This window comes from Epithele typhae, assembly GCF_022376455.1.
Source record: "Epithele typhae strain CBS 203.58 chromosome Unknown BXZ73scaffold_53, whole genome shotgun sequence".
Lineage (NCBI taxonomy): Eukaryota > Fungi > Basidiomycota > Agaricomycetes > Polyporales > Epitheliaceae > Epithele > Epithele typhae.
Genome location: NW_025954244.1, coordinates 52139 through 79382, shown reverse-complemented (window position 1 = coordinate 79382; position 27244 = coordinate 52139). Strand labels below are relative to the sequence as shown.

The window sequence follows — 27244 nt, the reverse complement described above, 5'->3', positions numbered from 1 at the left end:
TTGTGCATGGGCCCGTTGGGCATCAGACCGTCGCAGCTTTTGCGCTTCCAAGCTCCGCAGCAACCCATCGCGTCCACCTCTCAGCATACCTCACAACGAGGCTACGGACGGAGTGATTCGATCCATCATCGCTACGGCGCTACGCAGCACACCCGTCCGACGAGCTCCAACGGGGTCAGGGACGCGAGGCGATCCACGTACGAAACTCAGCCCCGTGTACGCTCCTTGGATTCGCTTAGCCGCGCTCCCTTCCCATATCCAGAGGACCCAGCTGCATACCACAGCAGCCCCGACGTCGCCTACGTGGCCGCAGGGCATCCAGCTAGCTATCCGCCCCGTCATGATCAGCCGAGCCGAATATCCACGTCGTTCAAATCTCAGTTCAGCGACGACATGCCTCGATCCGAAAGCCCCACCTCTGACCGCAACGAGGACGAGTCGACGGGGCACCAGACCCCGCGAGGGCGCCAACCCATCAACATCCCCGCCAGAAATCCCGCTCGAAACGCCGTCGACGGGTTCAGAGACGACGTCCGATACACTGCGCAGTCTCCGACCCATCCACACGGGCCAGCTCGGCGTCGCGACACCAACCTTCCTTCCGCGTACTCTGCCCCCGCTGCAGCTCCGGGGATGAACTATGCGGGGCACTTTTCCGATCGCCCGGCTACTCCCCTCCCCCCCGACAGCCCCAATCTACCCTCACCAGTTTCCGCAAGCCAGTCATCGCACACCGGTATGCTGCAGTATCCGCCCCTTCCGCCCAGCGAGGAGTCCGGGTTCGGGACGGGCGGTTCCCAAATCCAGCACGCTATCCCTCCTCTGATCCAGCCCCCTCTTCCTCCGATCCCTACAGCACTTCCACCGCAATTAAGGACGCAGCCAACAGCGCCAAAGGTGGCGCAAGCGGAGACAGAACCGAAGAAGAAGAAGCGGCTCTCGCGATTGCTCAACATCTTCAAATCGAAGGATTGAATGGAGGGCGGAGGCGTATAAGCACGGCTGGCTTGAAGTGACCTGTAATCTTGCTATAAACGGGTGTATTTTGGTCGGCTTTGCCATCGCGACAATCGCCCGCGTGTATGACTTAGAAAATCACATTCGTGCTTAACAGCGACGGAAGGAAAGTGGATTGTTTTACAAGCGAAAGCCTGGGCAGGGCGCTGGCAGCGGCTACGGCAGCCAGCAGCTTTTCCGTCTCGCTGCGGGCGCATATCAGCGGATGGTGGTGAGACACAGTTCACGAGAACTCTCGGGAGCACACCTTGGTGATATCCGGACGACGGCCTCCGTGCCCTCCTCGGCGATCCAGAGGACGTCGACGTACGTGTGCGATGAGACGAGCCCGAACGACTGTCCGAGCGCTGTCTGGATGGTCCTCCGGAGGGTGATGGCGTCGTTGCAAGGCGGGGCGACGGCGAGCCGGACGTAATTGTGGGCGGGTGGAAGGCGGCGGTGCATGGGATGCAGGTGACAGAGCGCGCTGATCTCCGTTCGAGGACGAAACGCAGGCTGAGAGGATATTGTAACGCGTTGGAACTTGGAGCGATCGGTTTGACTGCCACCCGACGAGAGGAGGGTGTCGAGGAGACGGTCGAAGGAGCGTTTCAACGGACTCGAAGCTCGCCCGGCGGCAGGCCGGCGAAGCCAAATGCGCAATCAGCCAATCAGGGCAGGGTGGTACGGGCGCCTCCCGGCATGATCTCACAGAACCGTCGGACGCACACGCGCTGCGCCCTTTGCTCCTCCTCCATCCCCGCCCGCCCTCTCGCCCCTCTCTCACCCCCGCAGCGACGCCTCGTCCTCTCATATGGCGGCAAACGGCGCCGCATCTGGTGAGCCCGAGCACAAGTGTTGCGGGGTGTCCGCCGAGGAGATCCAAGAGAAGCGCGAGGTCCGCAGGAACAAGCAGCAGCCGTGGATTGTCCTCAAGCTCGCCGTCTTTCTTACCATCGCCATCATAGTGTATACGTGGTATGTGTACGTTGGGAGACTATGCATCCCCATGATTAGGCGTGACGCGGGTGCGCTGGGCAGCCACGGCTTGGGCAGTGAGTTTGGTATCACGCGATGTTGCTCTTCATGTGTCGTGCTAACGGGTATTTTCGGTAAACAGTTGGCTTGCTGGTGGTATTTGTCGTTCTTGGACTGTTTATGATCTGGTCGTATGAAAAGGTGCGTGCTCTCATCCCTGCGCTCGACACACTCCCGCATGCACACCATCTCTACCCGAAACTTCGTGACCTTCCTTCCCAGGAGGTCCGTTCTTTAGGCCTCCCCTGATGCATTCCCCCGTGCATTGACGTAGCCGACTCCCGGACTGACCGAATGCTGTCACAGATTGTCCTTACCCCTCCTGGCTTCGCAAGAGACGTGAGTGCCTTTCTGTGCTTTTCTAGATCACCCACTTACTTTATCATTTCCAGTACGTACAAAAAACTCCCGCGCCAGCAGGTCACGGCGGCTTTCACACTTATTGGGAGTCCGAGAGCGAAGCTGAACTCGCCGCCGCACGCTACGGTCCCCCACAACAATCCGCCCCTCTTCCAACTCCCACGCCGCCCCAGTCTCGACGTTCGGAGTCACACCACAAACGCAGCACTTCCGACTCTGCACCACGGATTCCCGAGAAAGTTCTCAACGGCACCGCGAGCGTACGCCACCATGGCTCACAGAACGGCCATGCGCCCTCGCCCACCAAGGAGAGCTTTGGCACTACGGACAGGCCCCCCGCGGCGGTGGGAGCGCACTCGGCCGTCACGACGGAGAAGGGTCATGGGAACGGACATGCTCAGCCAGCCCCGATTTCGGCGAAGCACACTCGCCGTCCGCCCAAGACGCCGGTGCTTCGCGATGAGTACAGGTATTGCTACAAGGACGGCTTCTTGAAGCCCCATCGCGCACACCATTGTCGTGCCTGCGGAACGGTGAGTGCTATGTATCCTTGGTCAAGCAGGAGTCTGACGTTTATCGGCTGTAGTGTGTACTCAAGTATGATCATCATTGTCCATGGATCGGCCAGTGTGTGGGAGCGCGGAACCATCGGGTAAGCACCTGCTGTGCATATGTGCGCGTTCGAGTTCGTCCTGACGGTCCTGCAGTTCTTCTACATCTTCGACTTCTGGGCCTTCCTCTTCTGTTCCTTCACGTTCGCCTCACTTGTTGGCCTTGTGGGTCAGGCTGCTTCCAACCGACCGGACTTCAGTATTGACGGCCAACACATCGCCATCATTGTGATGTACGCTCTTTCCGCCCCTGACGCGCTCGATTGCCTACTCATGCATCTACCGCTGACACAATTGCGATCATCTAGATCCGGATTTTTCATGATTTTTACCTTCTCCCTCCTCGTTGCCCACGGTATCCTTATTGCCGGCAGCTTCTCGACCGTGGAGCAGATGGCCGTCCAGCGCACCACAGATCGCGAGAAGCGTGTGATGGCACGCCTCCATAGTCGGTGGGCTTTCAGGTGCGTCTGCTTCGCCTTGTTGCCGGCCCGTCACTGACCTCCCGGGTGACCAGCGCGAGAAAAGCGACGAGGAAGCTGTGGGACGCGGAATGGGGGCGACTTGGCAAGGAGGGCCACATGTGGTGGCTGGGTGGTACGCGAAACAACTGGGAGGCGACGATGGGCGACAAGGTCTGGATGTGGTTCTGTGAGTGCTTGCCCGATTGCTGCGTTCTGCATTCTCTTCCAATCACCTCCCTGTACCCTCCTATGCTCTTACTGCCGTGTCGCCGTCAAGTCGCTAACGAGGTTCCTCCCAGTGCCCATCGGCCAGAGTCCAGACGATGGCATGAGCTACGTCGTCAACCCGCGTTTCGACGCCGAGGGCCGCTGGCTCCCTCGCAGCGAATGGCCCGCCGAGCTCCGCTAGCCCTTCGCTACCCCCATTGATCCTCACTGCTTGCGGTCGTAGGTTCTTTCCCCACGCACGTCCCACGACGCGCTACCCCTCCATTCCCACATAGACACCTTATCTCGACGACATCTCGACGACCCCGTCTGAAGATCTGACGCCCGGCGCTTGGCGCACGATCTGCGGCACCCATATGAATACACACGTACTTACATATATATCAACCACCTATTTACCACCCGGACGGTCACGCACCAGGACACCACTGCCCCCGATACGCGCTCTCCCCCCTGCTGTCGCCTCTCTACGTCGTTGCTGTCCGTATCCTCCGAGTCATATTGTAATGCGCCCGAGGGCTTGTTGATGCGCTTGAACGCCTTGCGGCCATGGACGTCGTTTGCCTACAGTCCCAACCAGGGGTGATCACACAAGGACGACAGGAGGTACGTGGGACTCGCAACCGTTGCATTAAAATGGGCGCTGGGATACAAGATGGGCGGTGAGGATGTACAGACAGCAAACACCACTCCCGGTCGCTTTCCACGTTCGCGCCCGCCCGGTCGACGTCTATGGGTCTCTCCGCGTGCTGCGTCTCGTCGAAGAGGACGGAGGTGAGGTGGGCGACGCGGGATGTGGATCCGTGAAGGTCGAGCGACCGTCCTTGAGCGCAAGGGATCTCCGACTCTTCTTAGGCGATCCAGACTGTTGGAAGGGGGCCTCTTCGCGCTCGTCGACAGCAGTGGGAGGAGCGTTGCACATGAGATCGTCAGAGAGGGAGGGGGAAATTCGGAGCCGAGGGTGGTAAGGGGAGCACGAAGGCAGACGAGTCCATGGTCGGCAGGAACGAGCTTGGGCAGAGGAGCAGCTTCAGCGGGCGGCTCCGTGGGCTAGAAAGAGGCGTCGAGATCATCCGCGAAGTCGAGGGAGCCGGGAACTCGGTCGGGAGCGCATGGCGCGTAGGAGATCCGCGACATCGTCGTCGTTGGAGCTGGAAGACATGGACGTTGCCGTAGCCCCGGTGAGCTTGAGAAGACCTCTACGAACGTCGTCTTCGTTCACGGTGTCATCTTCGTCGTCCTCACGAACACCACTCTCCAACTCGTCCGCAGAGGGGGCGGGAGTGGGAAGATTTTGGTCGACGGTCGACTCAGTATCCTCGTCTTCGCCGGAAAACAGCGACCAATCGGCCTCATCGAAGACCGAGACATCTTCAGAGCAGCATCGCCCGTGATTGCTAAGAAGATGCTGCGACGAGCACAACCGCGACGAAGGTCCCGCGTGCGCCGCCGTGGCGTCGCCCAAGAGCCCGAACTTGGTCGTCGCATACATCGGAGCCGAGCCTTGCCCACGACTTGAACCAGGCCTAAGCAGACGGCGATGACGGCGCAAAGAGCTTCAATAGCGAAATCGAGAGCGTGAATGCCCGGACGGTGTGGGGTATGGCGGAGGGGGCGGACTCCGGAGGTGAACATGATATGGCGGAGATGCGTGGGGGATGTGTACATGCGGGAAGGGGTGGGTAAGGCCTGTAAGGTATGGTATGCAGGTGCTCATGCAGGTGCGGTCGGGTAGCCAAGCCTGGGGCAGAGCAGAGATAAATCTGAGGCAGAGATGTTGGCGGTCTGACCGGTTTCTTGGGTTAGTTTGGTTCTGTCATTGGGGCAAACAAGGCCACCTAGCGGTGAGCACCCTGACGTCGCAGAGGATTTGTTTGTGCGAAAGCTATTGATTACCGACTGCAGATGACGAATTGTTGACACGCTCTTCGACAACGCTGAAGGAGTGAGAAGACGCGACGTCATGGGCGGATACAGGCCTGGCATGCACGGCTGGACGGCGCCCGCAAGGACACGCGGCGAGTGGACTCGGTACCACGACTGGTGGTGGCCATACTTGGCCTAAGCTCGAGAACGAGGAGGAGAACGAGGAGACGAAGAGGGACGCCCCCGCGGCGTGCTCGAGGCACAGGCGCCGCTATTCTTGGACGTCATCTTCGAATAGACGACAGTTCACGCCGGCGCAGTCCATCGCTCGACAACGCGTTCGCCGTACATATAGCCCTCATCGCAATGGCCGCCGTCGCTTTCCCTCCTCCCCTCCTCCCTCTCCCCCATGCGTCTCTCCTCCGACCTCCGCCTGACCTCCGCCGCCCTTCTCGTCGCCTCGTCCCAAGCCCTCGCGGCCTCCTTCTCCCTTCTACACGACTACTCTGGCGCAAACTTCTTTGACGGTTGGGATTTCAAAGATGGTTTTGACGACACCACCAACGGTGCGCCCCTTCGACCTCTCATCTTCATCCCCTCCCCTCATTCTCTGTCCATCCTCAGGCGACGTGAACTACCTCGGCCAAAGCCAAGCGTCCAGCTCTGGCCTCGCTGTCATCCAAAACAACCAGGCCATCCTCAAGGTCGACAACTCCACCTTCGTCCCCTTCAACCAGAAACGCAACTCGGTACGCCCCCCTTGCCTACCCTGCTCCGCACCCTCTCACGTGCCCCGCATCCGTGCCTTCCGTACGCACCATAGGTCTTCCTCACCACCCACGAGTTCTTCCAGCTCGGCTCCGTCTTCGTCTTCGATGCCGCCCATATCCCCGCAGGCTGCTCCGTCTGGCCCTCCTTCTGGACCCGCGGGCCTAACTGGCCCAGCGGTGGCGAGATCGACGTCCTCGAGAACGTCAACCTCGCGACCAACAACCAGATGACGCTCCACACCAACCCCGGCTGCACCCAGGCGAGCGGCGTCACCCAACTCGGCAAGACGAGCGGATCGGACTGCTCCCTCGGCGCCAACTCCTCTCAGGGCTGCACCGTAGTCGAGAGTCAGTCCAACAGCTTCGGATCCGGGTTCAACACCGCAGGGGGAGGCGTGTGGGCGACCCAGTTCGATGACTCCGGCATCTTGTGAGTTCTCATACACTGTTACGAGGGCGCATGTTGAACTGTTTCCGACCCCCAGCGTCTGGTTCTGGACTGTGAGTATTTTTGTTCCGCGTCCCAGGACGCGTCTCCTGACGCGTTTTTGTTCTTCCAGCGGGACGCAGTCCCCTCTACCGTTTCAAGCGCGACGGACTCAATCGACCCCTCGACCTTCGGCACGCCCTCCGCCGCCTGGCCATCTTCGAGCTGCAACATTTCGCAGTTCTTCACTCCTCAGCAGCTCGTTCTCGACATCACCCTCTGCGGCGACTTGTGCGTGCCCTCCTACGTCATCTCCCGCGCTCCGACCCAGCGGGAATTCATGTGGCAGAACGCTGACTGCGGATCCCTGACAGCGCCGGCACGCCCTCCGTCTACACCCAGACCTGCGGCTCCCCGGGCGAGCAGGCGAACACGAGCAGCTGCGTACGTGCCCCGCCCGCGTCCGCGTCCCTCCCCGCTCCCAGTCCGCTGACGTCCCCCCGCGCGCGCAGTACGTCGAGAACGTGATCAACAACGGCTCCGCCGCGGACAGCTTCTACGCCGAGGCGTACTTCGCGATCAACTACGTCAAGGTCTTCTCCTCGGGCGCCGCGCCCCTCGACCCCGTCGTCTCCGGCTCGAGCACGCTCGGCCTCACGTCCATCACCGACTCGTTCGCGACCGGCACCGGCACCGCCGCCTCGGGCGCGACCTCGGGCTCGACGAAGGCCGCGGGCAGCGGGGGCAGCGGTGCGGTGCCGCTCCTCGCCCCCGGTGGGTGGGGCGCAGCGATCGCGGCGGTCGTCGGCGCGCTGGGCGTCGCTGCGCTTCTCGGGCCCCTCTGAGCTTCGCGCGCGGACGCACGGACTCGTTTGTGGCCGCAGGAGACCGCCACTGCGATATTACCTGTACCACATCGATTGAAATAGACGTTGACATACATACTCGAGTCGATGCTGCACACTAGTACTTCATACCCTAACCCTTTGCAATGCATGGAATGCAGCGTCTCGAGATTTCATCGGACGAGCGACCGTCCCACAAACCTGTTGATCACGCCGTTGGAGCTCGAAGCTTTGGGGGCTACGCCGTACCGCGAGCTGCCCTTATGCAGATACAATGCGCACAAACGGTGTGTTGTCATACGTCAGAGACAATCTGCTACATATAACACTGCGATCCTCATAGCGTGATTACATGTGTGCATGCACAGCACCAGCACAGACAACATACCATATAGACAGTAACAGCATATGCGTACACACTCCCACCCACAAACACCCCGCCCCCGCGTCCTCACCGGATAAGGCACTTGTCGAACACGCTCTCCCGCTGCTCCGCGCGCTCGCGCGTGCCCCACACCGCCCACATCTTCATCGCCTCCTCGGACGGGCAGATCGTGAACACGCTCGTCCCGTCCGGCGAGAGGCACGCGTGCCCGATCGGGCCCGTGTGCGCGCCGACGGAGAGCACGCGCTTCAGGCTCGGGTACGCGTGCACCGCGAGCGCGTTCGTGTACGACGTGCGCGCCGAGATCGGGCGCTGCCGCCCCCCGCCGCCGCCGCCGCGCCCGCGCGCGTTGGAGCCCGCCCCTGTGGAGCTGGAGCCGGCGCTGGACCCGGGGCCGGAGAAGATGGAGGAGGGGAGGTCGGGGCAGGAGTCGTGCGCGCCGCCGCGGGGGAGCCAGGAGATGCCGTGGGTGGAGAGCAGCTCCTTGCAGTGCGGGGACCAGACGAGGGAGGTCACGGACGTGTTCAGCGCGAGCATGTGCACCGGCGGCGCGGTGCCCAGCGTGCCCTTCGTGTTCCAGACCCGGATCCGGCCGTCGGGGTACATCGTGCCCGTCGCGAGCAGCTCCGGCTTCCACGGGCACCAGGCGAGGGCCTGCCGGGGGAGGTGAGCGTCGGGGAGAGCCCGCGAAACGAAAGCAGACGGAGACGCACCTTGACGGGAGCGCGGTGCTTGAGCTTGCTCCCGAGCCGGCCGTCCGCCGTGAGCGCCTTGCTCGCCCGCGCATCCCACACCTGCACGACCCCCGCGTGGTCCGCGCTCGCGAGGTACATCCCGTCGTCCCGCCACGCCAGCCCGTGCACCTTGTCCCGGTGCAGGTCCAGCCGCGCCACCGGGGCCGCCGCCTCGCTCTCCCGCCGGTCGCGCAGCACGACCGCGCCGTCGCCGAGCCCGTACGCGAGCACGTCCCCCGTCCAGCTCAGGCCGCCCACGTCCGCGTCCTCGCGCTCCGTCCACTTCGCGGTGGCTTCGCCCACGTCCGCGTCCCAGAGGTGGAGCTCGCCCGCGCCGGTGCCCGCCGCGAGCACCTCCGGGCTCTGGCGTGCCCACGCGATGGAGACGAGCCGGCCGCGCGGGCGCGGGGGCAGCTTCAGGAGGTGGGTGATCTTGCGCGTCGAGAGCTCTTGGTAGTAAACGTCTAGTCCACATGCAACGGCGATCGCATTTCGCGCGGACCAGGACATCGGGTAGGCAAACAGGTCTGAGGGGATGCCGGGGCCGTCGAGTGCTAGCACAAACTGGCGACGGGAGCCGAGATTTGAGGCCGCTGACGCGGGGGATAGCGCAGGCTTGGTTTGTGTGAGCTGCCGGAAGTTGAAGCGGTGGCGCTTCAGATGATTTTGGTTCTTCTTGGATGGCTCGGAGTTGGTGTCGGTGTACTGGAGGATGCGGTCGTCGGCGAGCCCGAAGAAGCGTGCGATGCGTTGGGTGCGAGGTGTTGCTTGAAGGGGTACAGCGATTTCTTTGGGAGCTGAGATGAAGCGATCGGACTGGTAGAGCAAAGAGTCAGTGAATGCAATCCGAGCAACAGTGCTGAACCACCCATAATAGCAATGTGGCCCTCCCACCATTACCGACGCAAAAAAAACGAGAACATGGACAACGGGGTTACCGTGTTCCTTCGTTACGGAGGCAGGCTGGAGGATATGACCATGTTCACTGGTTGCCATACCTCCTGTGACAATAGTTTGTCTCCACGAACACAACGCCCCTCAGACCCGTTCGCTCTTTGACATCCAGCCTTTCGAGAGCATACCACTGCAGCTCCCCTCTGTCCATCATTCTTACTCTCCCCAGCCACCATCTCCGCCACCCAGAAATCCCCGAAACGGAAACTCACCACATCCACCTTGGCGTTATACGACGTCTCCGCCTGCAGTCCAATCTCAAATTCCCGCTCTCGCTCGTCAGATAACGACATCCGCCGCCGCTTGGTCGCGGAGAACAGGTTCGGGGTGACCGCGCCCGGGGCACCGCGCTTGCGCGGCGGGAGCGGTGTGCGGCACACGAACGGATTCGCGGGATCGTCCATGATTGGTTTCTGGGTGTCTCTTGCGTTGAGGTGTGAAGGCAGGCGCCAGGTGTTACAGCAGGTTTGAAAGTAGGTGCCAGGTGTTACAGCAGGTTTGATAGCGTCGGTGAGGGGGAGGGGGGAAGGGGTGGTGGTGGTGGTTGGTGGGAGAGAGGCTGCGGGCACGTGGCCTTGTCGCGGCCCCGCAATTCATCCTCCGACGGACATTCCCCAACACCAGTCAGATCTTGGTCAGATCGGGCGCCGTTTGGAGTACATATGAACAATGGGTAAAGGCTTTGCGTCGGTGTTGGCATTCGTGCGTTCTCAGTGCTGTGGGCCACTCCTCAGCTAGTAGTCCGAGCTCACGAGGCTACTCAACGTACGCGACTGCGTGTGGTTCATCCTGGATCCCGATCTGTTATATGGGTACATATCTCGGTCCCAGGCTTATGTGGCGACACCGACACGTTTAAGGGCCGAAAAGGAGCGCACCCGCGGCCCGACGTATCGGACGAGGCAATCAGGCCCTCGCCGTGGCGAGACAAAGCAGTGCTTACAATTTACTACACCGTCCTACAACACGGAGAGCAGGTACATCATCAGGTCGTGACATCGTAAAGTCATTATGAGTCGTCAGCGGTGGGTATCCAGAGCAAGGAAGGGGAGGGGCGCAAGAAATTATGGTATAAATACTCTCCAGCAAGCCTCTCGAAAAATGAACACCGGTCTCGAGCCTGATGACCTCTCATAATGCCGCCGCAAGCACACTCACGGCGAGCGAAGCGACGAGTGCGGACCACGACAGCGAGAGCTGCATGGCACCCCCTGTTGTTGCCGAGGTGGGGGCCGTGGAGGTGGTGGTAGACGAAGGAACCTCGCCGTCTGCGCTTGCGACGCCGCCGAGGAGGGTAGAAGCGAGGGCGCAAACGCTGCGCATGCCGGAGACGATAGAGGGGAGCTCGTTCGCGTCCGCGTCCAAGAACTGCGTCTGATTCGTTTGGATGAAGCTGCGGGGTGTGTCAGTCACGGACAGGCGCAGGATGGAAAGAGGACATACCAATCGACACACTGAGGGTATGCTGAGGGCGACGGAGATTCAGTGAGCAACTCATACAGTGAACCGCTGGACCACATACCACTCTGGAAGGTATCGGTACAGGCGCACTGAATGATGTCAATGAACGCAGACGGGTTGAAGAGGATCTATGAGACCCCATTAGCACCATATCGACGGTCCCGTTCGCGCCGGTGTTTTCCTGCACTCCCCGCTCTTCCCACCGAACGTGCATTCCACCGAGATGAGAGTAGGATGAAACTCACCAGTGTGAAGTTCTCCAGGACGGGCGCAGCTTGCGCGCAGCTGCTGATGCTCGAGTAGCTGGCCTCGCAAATGGGGCACGAAGGGTTATCGCTCGGGAATGTGGGCTGGTCGGTCCTCCGTACAGACTGGGTGCTCACGCCCGGGAACGGGGTCGCCACGGGGAACGGGGACGAGACCACCGAGAGGATGAGGGGGAGGAGAGCAGCGAAGAGCGCGAGGAGCTGGGCGGTGTAGCGGGCCATTTCGATGAGGATTTGGCTTGAACCGGGGAGGAGGGAGCGCGGAGAGTATTCGTGAGGTCGTTACGGCGGCGGACTTGCCCGGGGAGCGACTGGCAGCAGGAGCACTGGAGAACGCGAGCACTCGGGCTGCTAGGGACGGGTAGTCGTGGGAGGGGAGCAAGCTGCTGGGGAGGGCTGGCGGGTGGGACGTGGGCCTATGCATCCTCGGCCGTGATCATGTGGGCCCGCCTTCTCGCGATCACACCTTCTTGCTCTTTCCCGCGTCGCCGACTCGCTCGGCAGCCGCAGGGGGTTTACATAACCGTTCTTCATGCACTTGATCATTTCTTGGAGATGTAGATTGTAGCACTCGAGACACTATACAACACGATCACGGTCCGCGATTACTACTCAGTCCCTTAAGTACTTGAATTTTGATGATGAGTTCTCGACATCTGACAAGGTCATACGGGCTTCCATGTCTCTGGCCGCTCTCCACTTAACACACACGCCAACCACGGTTATCTGTAACTTGTCTATAGTTCGCTCTGTTACTACGAACGATGTCCTGAGCCCCCTCGCCCTCACCCTCAGCCCGCGCGACAGCCGCGCGCTCACGGCCTATGTCCAGCTCGTCTCCGCTATCTGCACCGTCTACAACCTCTCGCGCCCCGCCGGCGTGCTCAGCGCCGGACTCGGCCTCGTCCTCGGGCGGCGCGCAGCCGGGCTCGCGCGCCACGTGGGCGTCGCAATCTAGCACGACGCGTCGCTCGTGCGGGAACCCGTTGCGCGCACGCCGGAGGTTGCGTGGAGGCTCGCGCCCGAGGAGCTGTGCGCGACCCACGTCGCGAGGAGGGAGGTGGTCGTTGGGCGCTTTGCATGTGGGTGCAAGCCGGGTGGAGGTGGCGTTGGGGGAAGGAGAGGAAGGCAGAGGGCGAGAAAGAAGAGGGCGAGAAAGAAGAGGGCGACAAGGAAGAGGGCAAAAAGGAGGAAGGGAAGGAGTCCGGTGAAGATGGGAAGGGGAGGCGCGTTCCGAAGGGGTTCTTGGAGCAGTGGATGGGCGAGGAGACACCCCTGGGCGGGTGGAAGCCGCCGTGAATCTCATCGACCTCTTCAAGCGCGCCGGGAGGTTGGGAAGGTGGAGAGGACTAGCGGCAGGATGAAGAAGGGGCGTTTGCACGTTCGTATACGGTGGGTTGTTTATGGTTGCACCGATACGTCTGAAATCTATTGATCCGTTTGTCGTAAGCGGAGTGTCCATAGGGATACGGCCGGCGAGGCTGGACAAGTGCGATATGTACAATTTTATAGAGTCGCTGCTTGCGCCTGCGCCGTCTTGGGCGGCCCAGGTTCGTTGTCTGTGATCTGAGTCACGCCGGGAGGATGCGCAAGAGACTCTCTAGCGTGCTTCGCGGCGATCAACTCCGCATCTTTCCCTTCCATCGTCGCAATGCATTTTTTGTACTCCGGGTGAGTCATGACGGCCACAGTGTGCTTCCAGCGAGTGTAAGCGTAGTGCAAAACCACCCGAAAGCGATTATCGAGCCGAGCAACTGCCTCCTCGTACGTTAAGAGGAAGGTCTCGTAGTTGACTTCGTCTGGCATCCGTGCACTTGCATCAACAACCTGAATTTAGCATCAGCGCAGGATAGCATGTCAACATCGCATAGACATACCGCGTGGGCATCCACTTGACCCACATACCAAAACGTGAGGTACTCGCCGGCTCTCCTGTTACGACTGGGTCCACGACCTGCCAAGAAATGGAGAGTGCTGATATAGATTGGTTCCGTGCAAGGGACGAGCCCGCGCCTGTCCAAGCGCGAAAGCGGGTCGGGGGCGTTGTGATCCAGCAACAAAGGGAGGAACGACACTTGAAGGCCCGACTGAACGCGTGGATGAGGGCCGCCGCTGCGAGAGAAGAACGAAAGAACGGCATACCTCTTCGTGCCCTTCACGCAGAGCTGCTTGTTCCAAGGTCTCGCCGACATCCTTTCTGCCCTTGGGAAAAAACCATATGTCGAAGACCTTCCCTCGATCGTCAAGGCGTTGCTCACGGAGGATGACGACCTTGCCTGTGGAAGGCTGGATGATGACCATACCTGCACCGAGTACGAAATCTTCCGCGCACCAGAAACTATTGGGGACGGGCACGGTGGAGAGGTCGGAAAGGTATCCCGGTTCTTTAGGCAGTTCCCGTGACGATTTGGCTCTAACGTTCGCCTGGGTTACACCATGAGAAGCGTGGACATGGGTATTCGATGGTTGGACATGGCGAGATGTGCGCTTCTTGTCATCAGGGGTGACGTTGTGCACGGAGATATCTGTCGTGGGCGCGAGTGAAGATGGTGAGGAAGGTGAATTGGACAGGGTTGCTGCCGGCTGAGAATGACGGCGCGAGGAAGACTGGTGAGCCTGGCGGCCCGCGAAGCGCGAGGAGAACCAGCTCATCTCACCAGTCGGGGGTTCCTGGTGGAAGGGCGCTGGCCGGGGAAATGAGCGGAGGGCTTAAGGGCAAGGACGGAGCTACTGGCATGAATCGGAGGCGGGGTCGAGGGGTAAGCTGATAAGATAAGATGGACACAGCTGATCTCTACGTCACGTTGCCGATCATCCCCGCAAGGATTCCTCCCTCAGAAACCCGTATCTCTTCTGCCTCTTCCCCACCGCCATGAGTGCTCTCGCCAACGTTCCTCAGGAGGTGCTCGAGCACATCGCCTACTTCGCCGCCACCGATACATTTCTCGGCCCCCCTGATGGTCTCATCCCTCTGCTCTCCGTTGACCGCCGTACACATGGAGCGCTCTCCATCTCGTCCAACCCCTACCTCTGGTCTCGCATCTTCGCATCGAAGTTCGATCTCACTCCTCCCACCCGTCGCCTCCGTTCCCTTGGCCGCACACTATCCACGCTCGATATCTGCGAAGAGCTCAAGCTACGCTGCTCGCTCCTCAAGGTCATCCGCCGCCGAACCGATGCCCGCGCGACGTCCTACGCGCTCAGCCCGACGCACCGCGACGGCCTCCGCTCCGTGCTTTGGACGGCGTACCTGATGATGCTCGAGAACGAAGGCCGGAACGAGCGCCAGCTCCGGGAGTACGCCGGCTTCGACGTCTGGCTCAAGGAGTTCCTCTTCCACGCCTCGGGCGCGAGCCTCGCCGTCTGGTCCGTCAAGGCGGACCTTTGGCCCCCGAACAATGAGCGCGCGGCGCTCGCGCTGTGGCTTTTTTGGTACATGCTCAAGCCAGGTGAGTAACGACAACCTTCATTTCGGTTCGGAACCATGCGGGGGTAGAGCTCGGATTTTGGTATTCGTGCAGGAGGCTGTGGGCGACAGGCGCTGTGATCGCTCGTCTGACTCGCTGCTGGCCTTCTGTTAAGAGCCCGCAGGGCGTGTGTTTCGTGGAATGTGGCGCTCCATGAGAATGAGGCGCAGGTTAAACTCCAAGAAAGACAACGACGCCGCTCCTGGATAGATTGGCGAACGTCGTTGTGGCCTTACTGTGGCCAAGCTTATCGCGACATGCTCTTCTTCGCCCCCATGGAAACGCGTTGCAAGCCGAGATTCTCGAGCTCTCATGAGTCGCATGACAAGTCTTGGTTACAGCTTCGGAAGCGCTCTTGACATGCCGGCATTATTTCCGAGGCTGCAACCTAAAGTTAATGAACTCGCGAATGCTGACTGGCTTCTTAGAGGAGTACACGAGGAGTGACTCGTCCACCTTTCTTGAAGCAACCAACATACTCAAGCTCTATGCTCTCGGTGCTCACCAGGTGACTACACACATATATCACACACTTCGTGAACGTCAAAGTCAACTAATAGCACCAGTATGCGCTCTCCACTCCCCCATGGAATGAATTTACGCCCCCATGTCGGACTCGCGGCGCGTCCGCGATCAAGCATTTCGGCGTGTCGCTCAAGATGTCGCCGCCGGCACCCGCCTCGCCTGCGATACTCGCTTACCTCACCCTCGCCCACAAACTATCCGCCACCTACGACACCATGCGATACCACAAGCCGCCATCAACGACGCCTCCCGGGCTCGCCGCCGCGCCGTCGAGCGTGGAGTGGGACGCGGAGTGGGCCCGCGGTCTGCACATCGCGGACACCTCCAAGCCGCTCGGCGCCCTCTTCTCGGGTGCATTCATCCCGGGGAGCCTCGAAGGCGTTTGGGAGGGCATGTTTACGGTACGTGGCGCTGCCGACAATCGCGGGTTGTGGATCGCTGACGCTGACGGGGCGCCCCGCGCACGCAGTACACTGAGTTTACAGCCTACTCCGCGCTGCTCTCCGGCGCGGCGCCGACTGTCCTGCAGCGCAGCGCGATCGCACACCACCCGCACCTGTGGCGGCTGCGCGAGCACCACCTCTATGCGCCCGCGCCGGACGATGGTGTGGACGACGACGGTGGCGGCGCGACGGTGGTCTCACCTGGCCCGGAGGTGTGGCCGGTCGCGCCCGGGAACCCGCTGCGTGCGCACATTCCGCACGAGTGCCAGATGGCGGAGACGTCGGACGGCCTGCTTATCAGGGAGCAGGGGCTCGCGGAGTCGGTGTTGTACCACAGCTGGGCAAGCGTGCAGAAGGCGAAGGAGCAGGACAGGCCCCGCGGGCGACTCGTCGACATCTTCGTCACGGGCGAGGTGCGTGCTCTGTCCTCCGCCACAGTCCACTTCTCCCTCCCGTAGGGTCATCCGCTGACGGGGCGACCGACAGGGCCACTCGGCCTGGGGCCAGTTCAACCTCGTCGGGCGCATCCGACCGTGCGACGGCTTCATCAGCCTCTCCAAGGAATACGTGAGCCCCACGCCTCGTGCTCACCCCGTCTTCCCGTTCTGACAGTCTGTGGCTGCCCGCAGGTCGACGGCGACCGCGGTCAATGGCTTTACCGCGGCTACATGGTCGGGAACGCTGAGGGCAGCCTCTCGGGACGCTGGCGCGATACGCTCAGCCCGCCCGAAATGCCGGGCTACGAGGGCTGCTTTGTGATGAGCCGCCGCAAGTGAGGTGGAGAGGCTCTTGGGGCACGCGGTGGGTTCTGGGGTTGTTCTATCGCTCTTCCCGCTCGAGGTGTTCCGTACATTGAGTGACTGCGTGTCAGGTCCTCGATTCCGTGCTGTAGTTGTATGTATTATTTGCTTGCTTTACTCACGTTGGGTGTTTCTCTCTCACTGCTTAGTGCTCCAGATGATCCCTGTATGCTCGCTGATTGGCTTTCGGACTGGCGTAATATATAATGCTTTGCTGGACAAGCAACTGTATAATTGGAACGGGACAAAGCGAGCGAAAACATCGCCAAGGCTTTCATAGCTTTATCCAGACTCCAAGCATCTCGCGATTAGTGCACACTCCGTGGTGGCGTGAACCAAGTTTCCATTTGTCACAACCTTCAGATTGATATCTGCTGTGAATGAAGCTTGAGAGCCGTTGCAAGCGCTCTTCTTATCGCTGTCCTCGTGCTGGTGGTCTGTAATCTGACGATGGTGTAAATGAATTCGCATTCATCTCGTTGCAAGAAACTACACGCTCAGCTTTTCATTCCACTGCTGGACACATTGGCGGTACGTACATGCAAACCGAGGCGGGGTGCGCTTCCTATGACGTTACTACCTCGTCGCAAATGTCCGTTCATGTATACTCGCCCGTGACGCTAGCGGCCAATACTCGCCAAATGTTTGACCGGTCCATGATCGCGTGCGATGGCGAGCAACGATAGAAGTCCTTCTCTATATCGTATAAAGTGCGGCACCATCAAGTGTTGCCTGCTCGACCCCAAGCCGGCTGCAGTTTAGTCAGATCGAAAGTGATGACCGGTCATCGGGAATGCCTAAGGATATAAAGCCAGTCGTCGTATGGACCGTCAATTATTCTCAGCCAAATAGTCATCACCTCCCATCACTTAGCCAACGACCAATACCTCCACCATGGCCGTTCCTACCACGATGAAAGAGTACCGAATCGTGAAGGCTCGTCTGCTCGCGCCGCCGCGTCGCGGGTACGCATTCTTACCGATGGTTTGATTGCACGCGACAGGCGGACGGCTTGAACAAGCTTTCCTTAACCTCGTCCCCGGTCCCCCAGCTGAAAGCTACTGAGGTGCTCGTCAAGATCCATGCGGTGTCGTTGAACGTACACACCTCATTTCTACGCCTTGTACTACTTTGTATTCCGTGCTGATACTTCATCGTCAGTATCGCGACTTGCTGACGGTAGACGGAAATTCCCTCTCCGCCACGAAGAAATACATCATCCCCGGTTCCGACACGGCCGGGGAGATCGTGGCCCTCGGCGCTGAAGTGGCCGGATGGACTGCCGGTGAGCGTGTCTGCGCCAACTTCACCTCCGACCACATCTTCGGCGAGGCGAACAACGTCATCATCAAAAGCGTCCTCAGTGGCGGCGTCGACGGCGTGCTGATGGAGTATAGGGCCCTGCCTGCGCATGTAAACAATGCTGTCTCAGAAACTGCAGACGCACTGCTAACCACGTACCGTCCTTGCACTAACAGTCCCTTGTGAGGATCCCGGAGCACCTGAGCTACGAGGAGGGGTCGACGCTCCCCTGCGCTGCCGTCACCGCGTACAACTGTCTCATGGGCTCGAGCCCGATCAAGGGTGGCGACGTCGTGCTCGTCCAGGGCACTGGGGGCGTCTCCATCTTCGGGCTCCAGCTCGCGGTCGCGTCGGGCGCGGTGGTGATCGCAACCTCGTCGTCGGACGAGAAACTCAAGGTCGCGAAAACGTCGGGGGCCGTGCACCTCATCAACTACAAGACGACGCCGGACTGGGACGCGGAGGTGATGAAGGTCACGGGCGGAGAAGGTGTGAAGCACGCCATCGACGTTGGGGGCAACGATACCGTGCTGAAGTCGCTGAACTGCACTGCCTGGGGAGGGGTCGTGAATCTGGTTGGGATTTTAGGCGTGAGTGGCTGTTCGTTTTGTGGTGACGAGGGCCCGGGTGACAACATTGACCGTCTGTTGATTTGCAGGAGGGGGGGGCTGAGGAGTCGCCATTCAGGGTTCCTAGGAAGAGTGTCTCTGTATGACAGATAACGATTGGCTCGCGCACACAGTACGTCCATTTGTGGAGGCTACGCACGTATGGACTTACTTATATGGTTTGATACCTGTAGGTTCGAAGACATGAACCGGTTGATCAGCGCCGCGAAAATCAAGCCCCTCGTCGACAAGGTGTTCGACTTCGAGCACGTAGCGGATGCTTACGATCATCCGCGCAGCCAGAAGCATGTCGGGAAAGTGGTGATCAAGGTGTCGGCCTGAGCCGAGACCGCGGAAGAGGATACTAAGCTTAAGAGAGGATCGAGAAGCGCTCGCTCGGAGCCGAGCGCCGACTCTGTAGTAGGGGAGCCCAAATTCGCGCGACCACACTGTACTTATCACCACTCGGAATTTGAAACATCTGTCATCCCTTGACACTAGGACCCTACGAAAACATTCTCGTGTGTATGTCCTTCACGCGGAATTTTTATCTTATCTCCTCGGCTTTCGACCCCTCGAAGGCGGATCTAATACGCGCCCAAGGTCGTGACATAATCTAAGCGCGATCATATCCACGTGCCATTGTTGAGTCCACACCGTGTCTCGAGCTAGGCTCGATCATCCATCCCCTTTTCGTTGTACCTCCTCAAGGGGCTGGTCCAACTCGAGGGGTTTTTGGCAGGCGCACCATAAAAGGCAATCACGTGATGTGAGTGCCCTCCCCTCGCTCCACTCCCCCGCCCAAACGGGCTCGTTGGGGCACGCCGCTCCCCCGTGCGCGACGGCTTGTGACGGCGGTCGCGTCGGGAGGCGTCACGGAGGGCGCGCGACCGGTCGCGCGCGCGCGCGCGGCTCGTGCTCCCGCGTCGTCGGCCAGCGCACAGTCCCGCGCGGCTCAAGCGGATGAAGGGGAAGGTGTTGCACGTATATACACTCATGCAATAGCACTGTATCCTGAAGCTGAGCGTGTGTATTACAAACAGAACACGTGCCTAAAGTCACCATCTACCGACACTTGGAGGTGGAAGCGGAGGAAGCAGAGCAGCTGAAGAAGAGCGAGGTGTGGGCGGCGGAAGCATAGCGGCCGATGAGGAGCGGGGTGCAGATATCGGACGAGAGACGGCTGACTGTGAGATGACTGTGTGGGCATGAGGCCGAGGATGACCCAAATGTTGTTGGGCGGGAGAAGCGCCAACGCGGTGGCGTGCAAACATTGATACGGGAGTTGTGGTACGAGAGGTCGTGTGCTGAGAACGTAGTGATGCAGGGAGTGTCCGTACAAGATGATGGTTCAGAGTAGACGATCGAAGAGCAGAGATGTGTGGCGAGGATAGGACAGATAGGCTAGAATGCGGCAGCAGTGCACCGATATTTTGAGGAGGTGGAATAAGAGCTGTAGCAGCCGGAAGCGGGGCAGATGGAACTTGATGTTGTGCAAAGAGCAAACGAAGAGAATCTGGAGACGGTACCCTTGGCGAGTCGCCAGGCAAGGGAGGTCTTGATGGACGGTGTATGCCGAGTTTGTACTCCGCATATGCTTGCTCTTGCACGAAAGGTGCACAGGGGTGGGGTGCTTGAACCCGGAACTTCTTGCGAGGACGAGGACGAGGTTTTGGAGGTGGTGTATGAGAGAGGGAGGTTTGCGTACAAAGAGGAAGAGGTGGCTGTTGGGGTTGCACATGCTGCGGCAACGGCGGAGTGCTGACTTGGGGGCTCGGCACACCTAACGCAGCCGTCTCGGACTTGATGAGCTTGCGACGAGACTTGGTGGGCTGGCGGCGAGGCTTGGTGTCCTGAGGAGGTCTGAAGTCAAGCAAGACGCACATGCTGCCATAGACAGGAGGATCAGAGAGAGCAGGTACGATAGGAGCGACAGTGGTCGTGTGGAGGGTATGGTGGTGGGGATCAACCAGAGAGTCGTCGTCCGGCGCTCTCGGGCGCTTCGCCTGACCCACTGGAGAAGTGCTGCGAGCGCGCTTCTCCGACCCCTTGGCTGTCTGCTTTTCAGCTGTCTCGGGAGGCGAGACAAGTGAAATCTTCTCCAAGAACGCCATCAGCTCAGTCCCGTACAGATCCCAGTTGGTCCACTGAGTTCGAAGCATGTGCGACACTTTTTCTGCGGGTAGACACCCGTGAGACACGAGTTGCTCGATAGTTTTGCTGTTGAGGACCGCGGCCGGGCTCAAGACGGATGTTGGTGTATCACGTTGGTGAACCTCGGAGCGCCATGCAATGAGTTTCCGCTGAGCCGCACGATCAGGTGTGCCTTTCTTCGGCATGCGAGACTGCTTTTCAGCTTTCACAGGGGGCGATGGACGAGCTTGATCTAGAAGTGATGGGTCACATATGTCACAGCAGGGTACCGTCAGCTCTGATGAAAGCAACAGCTGAGACTCAGTTGCGCATTGGAGCCGGAGAGATCAGGAACTCACTGCCGGAGTCAACAGTGCTATCAAAGATCTCCGCTATGATCTGGCGCCGACAGGTGAGACTCTGGATGAAAACTAGAAGGCCCTCGTCGTCACTGTCAAGATCCAGTGTTGGCTGCGAGCCCACAGGAACAGTGTCTTCCTTCGTGGAGCTCCCTCGATCTACACCATGCTCGCGAGCGTAGATCTGTGTGAGTTTCGGGTCCTTCTTGGGCTTTGGGTTAGCCGAGACGAGATCAACGTTGTACCACTTCCGCTCGACGAGCATGATGGCAACTCCACGAAGCCCGGCACCCCGGACAGCACGGCCGAACCTCTGTGCTACTTGGGAGAGCTTCTTTGGTTTCTTGAGTTGAATTGTGCGAATGACTTTTGGGTTGTTGCTACCCTACCCCGGGGCAAGACTAAGCATGAGCTCGAGGGACGGAAGAGCACGAGGGTTGAGATCTCACCATTCCCGCAGCTTCGGTGCATACAAGGATTCGGATGTTGCCTTCCCGGAACTCCGGCATCGCTGCGGTACGGTATTCCTGAGAGAGTTGCGCGTTGAATGGCCGAACACACTCCAGGAGTGTGTAACTGTCTAGATCCAGCACGGCAAGTGTGTCCGAAGAGGCGCCGAGGATACGACAAAGCCTCTCGTTCAGATGGTCTACAACCCTGGATCCAAGCTCTACGTCGTCGGCAAAGATCTGGGTGATGGGAATGTCTAATGGGGAGGTGATGGTATCAGGGACAATGAAATCGATGTCAAGTAGACTGCTCAGGGGGTATTCTAGAGCGCGCACGATAATGGATATGTTCGGGCGATCGTTGCCCTCGTTCTTCCAGCGAGATTGACGGGATGACTGCCCAAAAAGCAGAGATGTTTGAATCGCTCTCTTGACGCGGGGAGTGATGGTCGCAGAGACAGCCATAACGGGAGTATCACGAGGGAGGAAAGCACGGATCTTGCCCAATGTGCCATACTCTTTGCGAAAGTCGGCGCCCCAGTGGACGGTGCAGTGTGCTTCATCGACAAAGATTGACACAACATTACGAGTAAATCTGCGATTGCGTAGGAAAGTATCAACGAAGGTCTGTGACAGAAGCATCTCGGGTGAGATGAGTACGATCTGGTGTCGCATATCAAAGATCGCCTAGATGGGGCAAGCTCAGCCATTGCATTGAATGATCACGAAGGAAACACACCTGGATAACAGCGGGATCAGTGCAGGCTTTATTTTCGCCATTGATTGCAACTGCCGAGAGACCGTAGTCGGACTTGAATGTGCGTACCTGGTACAGAACGAGGTCAGAAAATGCGCAGAGAAATCTGGATAAACCCTACCATCTCATTCTCTAAAGTGAGCAATGGGCATATCATCAACGTCACTCGGTGATCAAGCCAGACGTGAGGTCCAGCAGCGATTGCTGTCTTTCCTGCACCGGTGGGGGCTTGAATCACCATGTTGGCGCCTTCAAGTTGGGCCCGGATGGCGTCAAGTTGGAACTCTTTTGGATCATTCTGCCATTTGAACTTGTCACGCAAGAGTAGAGACAATTTTTGAACCTCAGAACCTGAGAGAGGATGACGAGAAATGAAATCGACCAAAGGCTCTGTTGGTGAGGCGGCATAATGGGAGTAGGAATGGCGAGGCATGGGCAAGCTGTGTGCCGCGTGAGTCCTGCACACGATCTGTGATCACTTTGCGTACAGAGGAGTCAGGACACGTTGGCGCACGACACAGACTGTGCAGAGGACACGACATTGACTCGTCACGGAGTGTGTGGTGGGGGAGTTGTCGTAGAGCGTGAGGTGGGCAGCGCGTCGTTGTGGCACGCTGTGAGGAGGGCAGCACGTTGTCGTGGCACGTGAGGAGGGCGGCATGTCGTCGTGGCGTGTGAGGAGGGCAGTGTGTCGTCGTGGTGCGTGCGGAGGTCGCAGCATCCACCTCGGCCCTCGACTACGAAATGACTGAGACTGTATACAATATGGGCCACCTGTCCAACGATATCCTGAGAAGAGCGCCTATGACACCGCTACAGCGTTTCAGTAATACCGACCAGACTCAGCGGCCCCCCACCATGACGACATTTGGTATATACTGCGTGTGGTACATGCATTGGGGAGAAAGTTGATTAACCAATGTTACAGTCGGCAAGCTAGCAGATTGGGCAAAGGATGTACGCACAGAGCAGCCAGCAGCATCGTCATCCACTTTGCAGACAACAGGTAGGTGATCTTCCTCGGGGTCTGGTCCTTCTCTTAACGCTAAAAACAATGCAGAGTATGTGAATGATGAACACACCTCAGGTACGGTATGGAACGCGTGTGCCGACCAGCCACCACCGCGCATACAGCCAGCCCGGTACCCCGGTATAGCCAACAGCCCATGGCGCCATAGGCCTCTCCCTCAAGTTGATGGTGTACCCGCCCCAGGAATGTCTTTCATATTGAAGGGATGAGACCGATAGACTGACGGTGTGGCAGGCGAATCCATTGTCGGGTCGGAAGATCCAAGACACCGTCAAAGCGAGACCCTGACCCGTCGATATGAACGTCAGGGTGTCATTCTTGATACACGTCTTCAGGAGAGTCTTCGAGCTGAAGAAGCAAGTACTGAAGACGCTGCCACTAGGGAGGTGAAGTGTTACGCTGACGTCCTCAACACACTGAAGAAACAAGGGCTTACCTGGGGTGGCTTCGTCAAGTGGATATCAAGCACAAGCTCCGATTGTGGACGAGACCGCTGGGAAGGTTTGTTCGCACACCCGCAGAATGTTAGGGAGATCTTGGACCTGTGGGCAAGTCAGCCATCCAACACCAGCAAGCAGACAGTGCGCGACTGGGCCTTCGACACGGTTTCACAAGTCATTGTAGTCGAGGCCGAGGCGGTAACAAAGAGTCACTTACTGCAAACCAATGCCCAACTGTTCACAGTTGAGCGTGTTCTCTCCCTCGACCTCGCGGATCTCCACGACCGCATCTTCAGCCTGTGTCCGAGAACGACTTCTCTCCTCATGTGTTTTGCAACAACCCCTCAGCAAGAAAAGACTACAGCTGCACGGTGTGACAACGAGGACAAATCAGTCATCCGCAAGAAGAAGGTGAGTGGGTGTGTACCAACTGTTGTGATAGAACGCACTGAGCGTTTGCGGCAGCGAATTGGCACCGTTCTTGTCGACCTGTTAGGCGAAAGAAGTCAGAACAACAGTTTCATCAAGCACGTCAACGCGCTGTACTTTTATGCCACCGGCACCTCTCGCCAGTCCATCTCAGTCGCTTCTGCACTTGGAATATGTAGTAGCTACAACGCAATTGTTGGGAGCTCAAAAGTTCACGGCAACATCGACATACCACCACCAGGACTAGAAACCGACGACGACGACGGAGATCCACAACTTGAACAGAGACATCCCCGTTCTCAAGACATCCCCAGTGTGGAGAGTGTCCGCCCCGATGCAGAGGACATCGATCTGGTAGAAGCCCTCGTCATCCCCGACGAGGACGGCTTTGAGCTAGAGCTCGAAGACCAAGCTCTGGGGTCCCCACCATCGTCGACTCTCTCTGGGGCGACGGTACACAGCCAGACAAAGAAGAATGACTCACAACATGGCTCGCGCGCACACTCCAGACTGCCAAACGTGAGGACTGGCCCCGCCGACCCGGAACCCGAGGACTTGATGGATGTCGAGGCCACTGTTACGATCGAGGACGCTAGTACGTTGCCCCCCATTTAATTTCTATCCATAACCCCACTCTCCCGATACGCCGCCCTTTAAACACCTATCGATTGCCCCCTGACTCGTACGGACTCATCTCAACTCACTCTGCCGCACCATGACTCGTCGATCGCTCCTAGTCACCTTATGTCGTAGGGACTCGGAACACCTCATACGGACTCGTCGTGACTCGCAGCTAATATGACTCCCCCCCGCTCTCCACCTGTATATAAGGACGACGCCCTGAGCGCTCCCTCCCAGACTTGAATCTCCTCTTGTACTACTACGTCTACCTTGACTACGCGCAATCTCACTCGTTGTCGCTCGCACTCGCTCGATAGCACGCAAGCGCCTGAGCATCGCCACCATAACCACAAGCGCCTAGGTCGTATTCCAGCTGGAATAAGCCTCAGACGTAACATTAGATTCAAGTCTCGAACCCTCCACTTCTATAAGTGCAGAGGATCTATCTAGGACCAAGGAAGGCTGTGTACTGCTCGAACGCAGAACACAGTATAAGCATCAGACATCACGGATATCGTTCAGCAATACGCAAGTTCGGAAACAAGTCATAGGGAAAATTCCCGCAACTCGCACTTATACGCTGCCCCTGGAACCCCCCTCATCCTATTGCCAAGGACCCCCCTTCACGGACGACCCAATCTTCGCGTTGAGATCCATAGCCCCACACCTGAGTCCCATACTCCCTTCGACACAATAATCAACGAAGACGAAGAGAGAACCGCAGTACAGGCTCAAGCAGAAGAAGACTCAAGTGAAGATACCGTCGAAGAGTACTACACTTTAGGAGGGCCCTGAGGCAAGGAGGAGAAAACCTGAACGCGCTCCAGACCGAACCCATCTTAGTAGAAAGATTTGGAGCACTCGAATTGGAAACACTCCATCAGCAAATCACAGACCTGGACGATACTCTCGGCGAATTCTACGGAGTTCCAGACGTGGACGAAGAACCGATCGAACTACCTCTTCACGCGCACGACCCAATCACCAAACTGGTGCAACGCCTTCAGTTCGACGTAGCCGATCTTGAACAATTTGTATTCAACTTCAGGGGTAACTTCATCCACCCAGACTACCCCAACCGCCTCGAAGCACTCAAGCGAGTTCGCATTGCTCTCGAAACGGTTCAAGAGTACTTGAATGTCAACTGAAGCGAACGAAGAACCTGATAGATCGTGCAAAGACTACGCCCACATCTTCAATCCGACCAATACTGCCGACTATCACATTACTAGACGAGGATATCAACGGTGCACCAAGCAACGCTGTCCCATCAGATACTGGGCAGCACGAAAGTACAAGGCACCAGAATTAGAACCCCATACGAACCAGTCTCAGAACTACAGGAAGAACTATTCGCAGCACAATATCCCACAGGCCTCGAACGACTGTGGAAACCACTGCGAACCCAGGAGCAATCCCAACCTATGCCCCGAAACCGGCCAGGATTGCTAGAACCACATCAGGACAACGAGCAAGAGACTCGCCAAGGATTACCCCCAGACCTTGACAAAGGAAGAACCAGTAACGGCCCCAATTCAGGAACGAGCCGCACAGGCAAACAACCAGACGTAACCCTCGAACCCAAGGAACCAGAATCAGAGATGGCGACGGTCACAGAAACAGAGTGGTACGAACCACCATCACTGAACCAGTACAGCCAGAAGAAGATCCGACCACGAGTCAGGAGGAGGCCGCTTGAACTTCGATTGGGACGAAATAAGAAGACAACGCGACGAAGAAGCAGCAAGAGTACTCCAACAAAGGACGGAAGATACTCAATGGAGTTTCGAACGACGAGGAGTACCAAGTTTCACGCTAAGCGCAAACCCCACAAATGCAAGCGCCTCAGCAGCAGCATGGACGTCGATAGCATTGCCTCGACTCGGAGGAATTGCAGCATACCCACCTCCCGATCCTGTAGGGAACTTACCACCTATTCCGGGACAAGGAGGAGGACTACCAGGAGGAGGACCACCGCAGGGACCTCCAGGAGGAGGACCGCCGCAGGGACCTCCAGGAGGAGGACCGCCGCAAGGACCTCCGGCAGGGGACCACCACAGGGACCCCCAGGAGGAGGACCGCCCGCCAATCCAGGCGGAAACATTCCCCAAGGACCCCTGGGTGGTATATGCCGCTGCGAGGCAAAGGAAAGGTCAAACTACCGGAACCATTCAACGGAGATCGAGACAAACTCGACACATTCGTACAAGCCCTGCTCCTACTCTTCGATGCACGACCTGTCGATTTCCGGATGACCAAACGATGATCACCACGCCTTATCCTACATGGAAGGAGGCACAGCAGCGATCTGGAAGACAGCCGTTCTACGCCAAGCCTGGGAAACTGACGCAACAGGAAACAGGCAAGGCTATGGAACATGGAGAAACTTCCTCAGCCTCTACTCGCTACCTTCACACCTATCAACGAGGAAATGCACGCCGCTAACAGGCTGCGTACTCTGACATCAAAGGATTAC

The 27244-nt window shown here is 58.7% G+C and overlaps 8 protein-coding genes across 8 annotated transcripts; 4 read left to right on the top strand and 4 right to left on the bottom strand.

Annotated features, from left to right (window-relative positions):
- Nucleotides 1–1087: 1087 nt before the first annotated feature.
- On the bottom strand, nt 1088–1461 carry BXZ73DRAFT_52011 (uncharacterized protein; the record flags this gene model as incomplete). The annotated part of the gene is made up of 2 exons (XM_048020733.1): nt 1088–1202; nt 1265–1461. The coding sequence occupies 2 exons, from the start codon at nt 1459–1461 to the stop codon at nt 1088–1090; spliced, it is 312 nt and encodes a 103-aa protein (XP_047874560.1).
- Nucleotides 1462–1810: 349 nt separating this feature from the next.
- Nucleotides 1811–3878, top strand: BXZ73DRAFT_52015 (zf-DHHC-domain-containing protein; the record flags this gene model as incomplete). The annotated part of the gene is made up of 9 exons (XM_048020735.1): nt 1811–2051; nt 2117–2175; nt 2341–2373; nt 2427–2927; nt 2981–3046; nt 3102–3238; nt 3314–3469; nt 3523–3656; nt 3769–3878. The coding sequence occupies 9 exons, from the start codon at nt 1811–1813 to the stop codon at nt 3876–3878; spliced, it is 1437 nt and encodes a 478-aa protein (XP_047874559.1).
- A 2094-nt stretch (nt 3879–5972) lies between these two features.
- BXZ73DRAFT_104570 (concanavalin A-like lectin/glucanase domain-containing protein) lies at nt 5973–7605 on the top strand (the record flags this gene model as incomplete). The annotated part of the gene is made up of 7 exons (XM_048015942.1): nt 5973–6129; nt 6188–6312; nt 6387–6763; nt 6819–6834; nt 6894–7051; nt 7135–7204; nt 7273–7605. 7 exons carry the CDS (start codon nt 5973–5975, stop codon nt 7603–7605), a joined length of 1236 nt encoding a protein of 411 aa, XP_047874558.1.
- Nucleotides 7606–8056: 451 nt separating this feature from the next.
- BXZ73DRAFT_52058 (WD40 repeat-like protein) lies at nt 8057–11627 on the bottom strand (the record flags this gene model as incomplete). The annotated part of the gene is made up of 7 exons (XM_048020746.1): nt 8057–8644; nt 8704–9540; nt 9891–10099; nt 10887–11071; nt 11122–11143; nt 11201–11267; nt 11385–11627. 7 exons carry the CDS (start codon nt 11625–11627, stop codon nt 8057–8059), a joined length of 2151 nt encoding a protein of 716 aa, XP_047874557.1.
- Nucleotides 11628–12956: 1329 nt separating this feature from the next.
- BXZ73DRAFT_2616 (uncharacterized protein) lies at nt 12957–13793 on the bottom strand (the record flags this gene model as incomplete). Its single annotated transcript, XM_048017728.1, has 3 exons — nt 12957–13232; nt 13283–13492; nt 13548–13793. Coding segments are annotated over 3 exons (732 nt in total), but the record flags the coding sequence as incomplete, so codon positions are not given.
- Nucleotides 13794–14277: 484 nt separating this feature from the next.
- BXZ73DRAFT_52052 (uncharacterized protein) lies at nt 14278–16616 on the top strand (the record flags this gene model as incomplete). Its single annotated transcript, XM_048020744.1, has 6 exons — nt 14278–14854; nt 15301–15380; nt 15439–15798; nt 15867–16253; nt 16327–16407; nt 16470–16616. 6 exons carry the CDS (start codon nt 14278–14280, stop codon nt 16614–16616), a joined length of 1632 nt encoding a protein of 543 aa, XP_047874555.1.
- A 918-nt stretch (nt 16617–17534) lies between these two features.
- Nucleotides 17535–18892, top strand: BXZ73DRAFT_91863 (NAD-P-binding protein; the record flags this gene model as incomplete). Its single annotated transcript, XM_048026144.1, has 6 exons — nt 17535–17570; nt 17644–17739; nt 17802–18053; nt 18119–18532; nt 18661–18683; nt 18745–18892. 6 exons carry the CDS (start codon nt 17535–17537, stop codon nt 18890–18892), a joined length of 969 nt encoding a protein of 322 aa, XP_047874554.1.
- A 1745-nt stretch (nt 18893–20637) lies between these two features.
- Nucleotides 20638–22681, bottom strand: BXZ73DRAFT_52053 (P-loop containing nucleoside triphosphate hydrolase protein; the record flags this gene model as incomplete). Its single annotated transcript, XM_048020745.1, has 5 exons — nt 20638–20981; nt 21043–21427; nt 21492–22178; nt 22231–22317; nt 22370–22681. Coding segments are annotated over 5 exons (1815 nt in total), but the record flags the coding sequence as incomplete, so codon positions are not given.
- Between the last annotated feature and the right edge of the window lie 4563 nt (nt 22682–27244).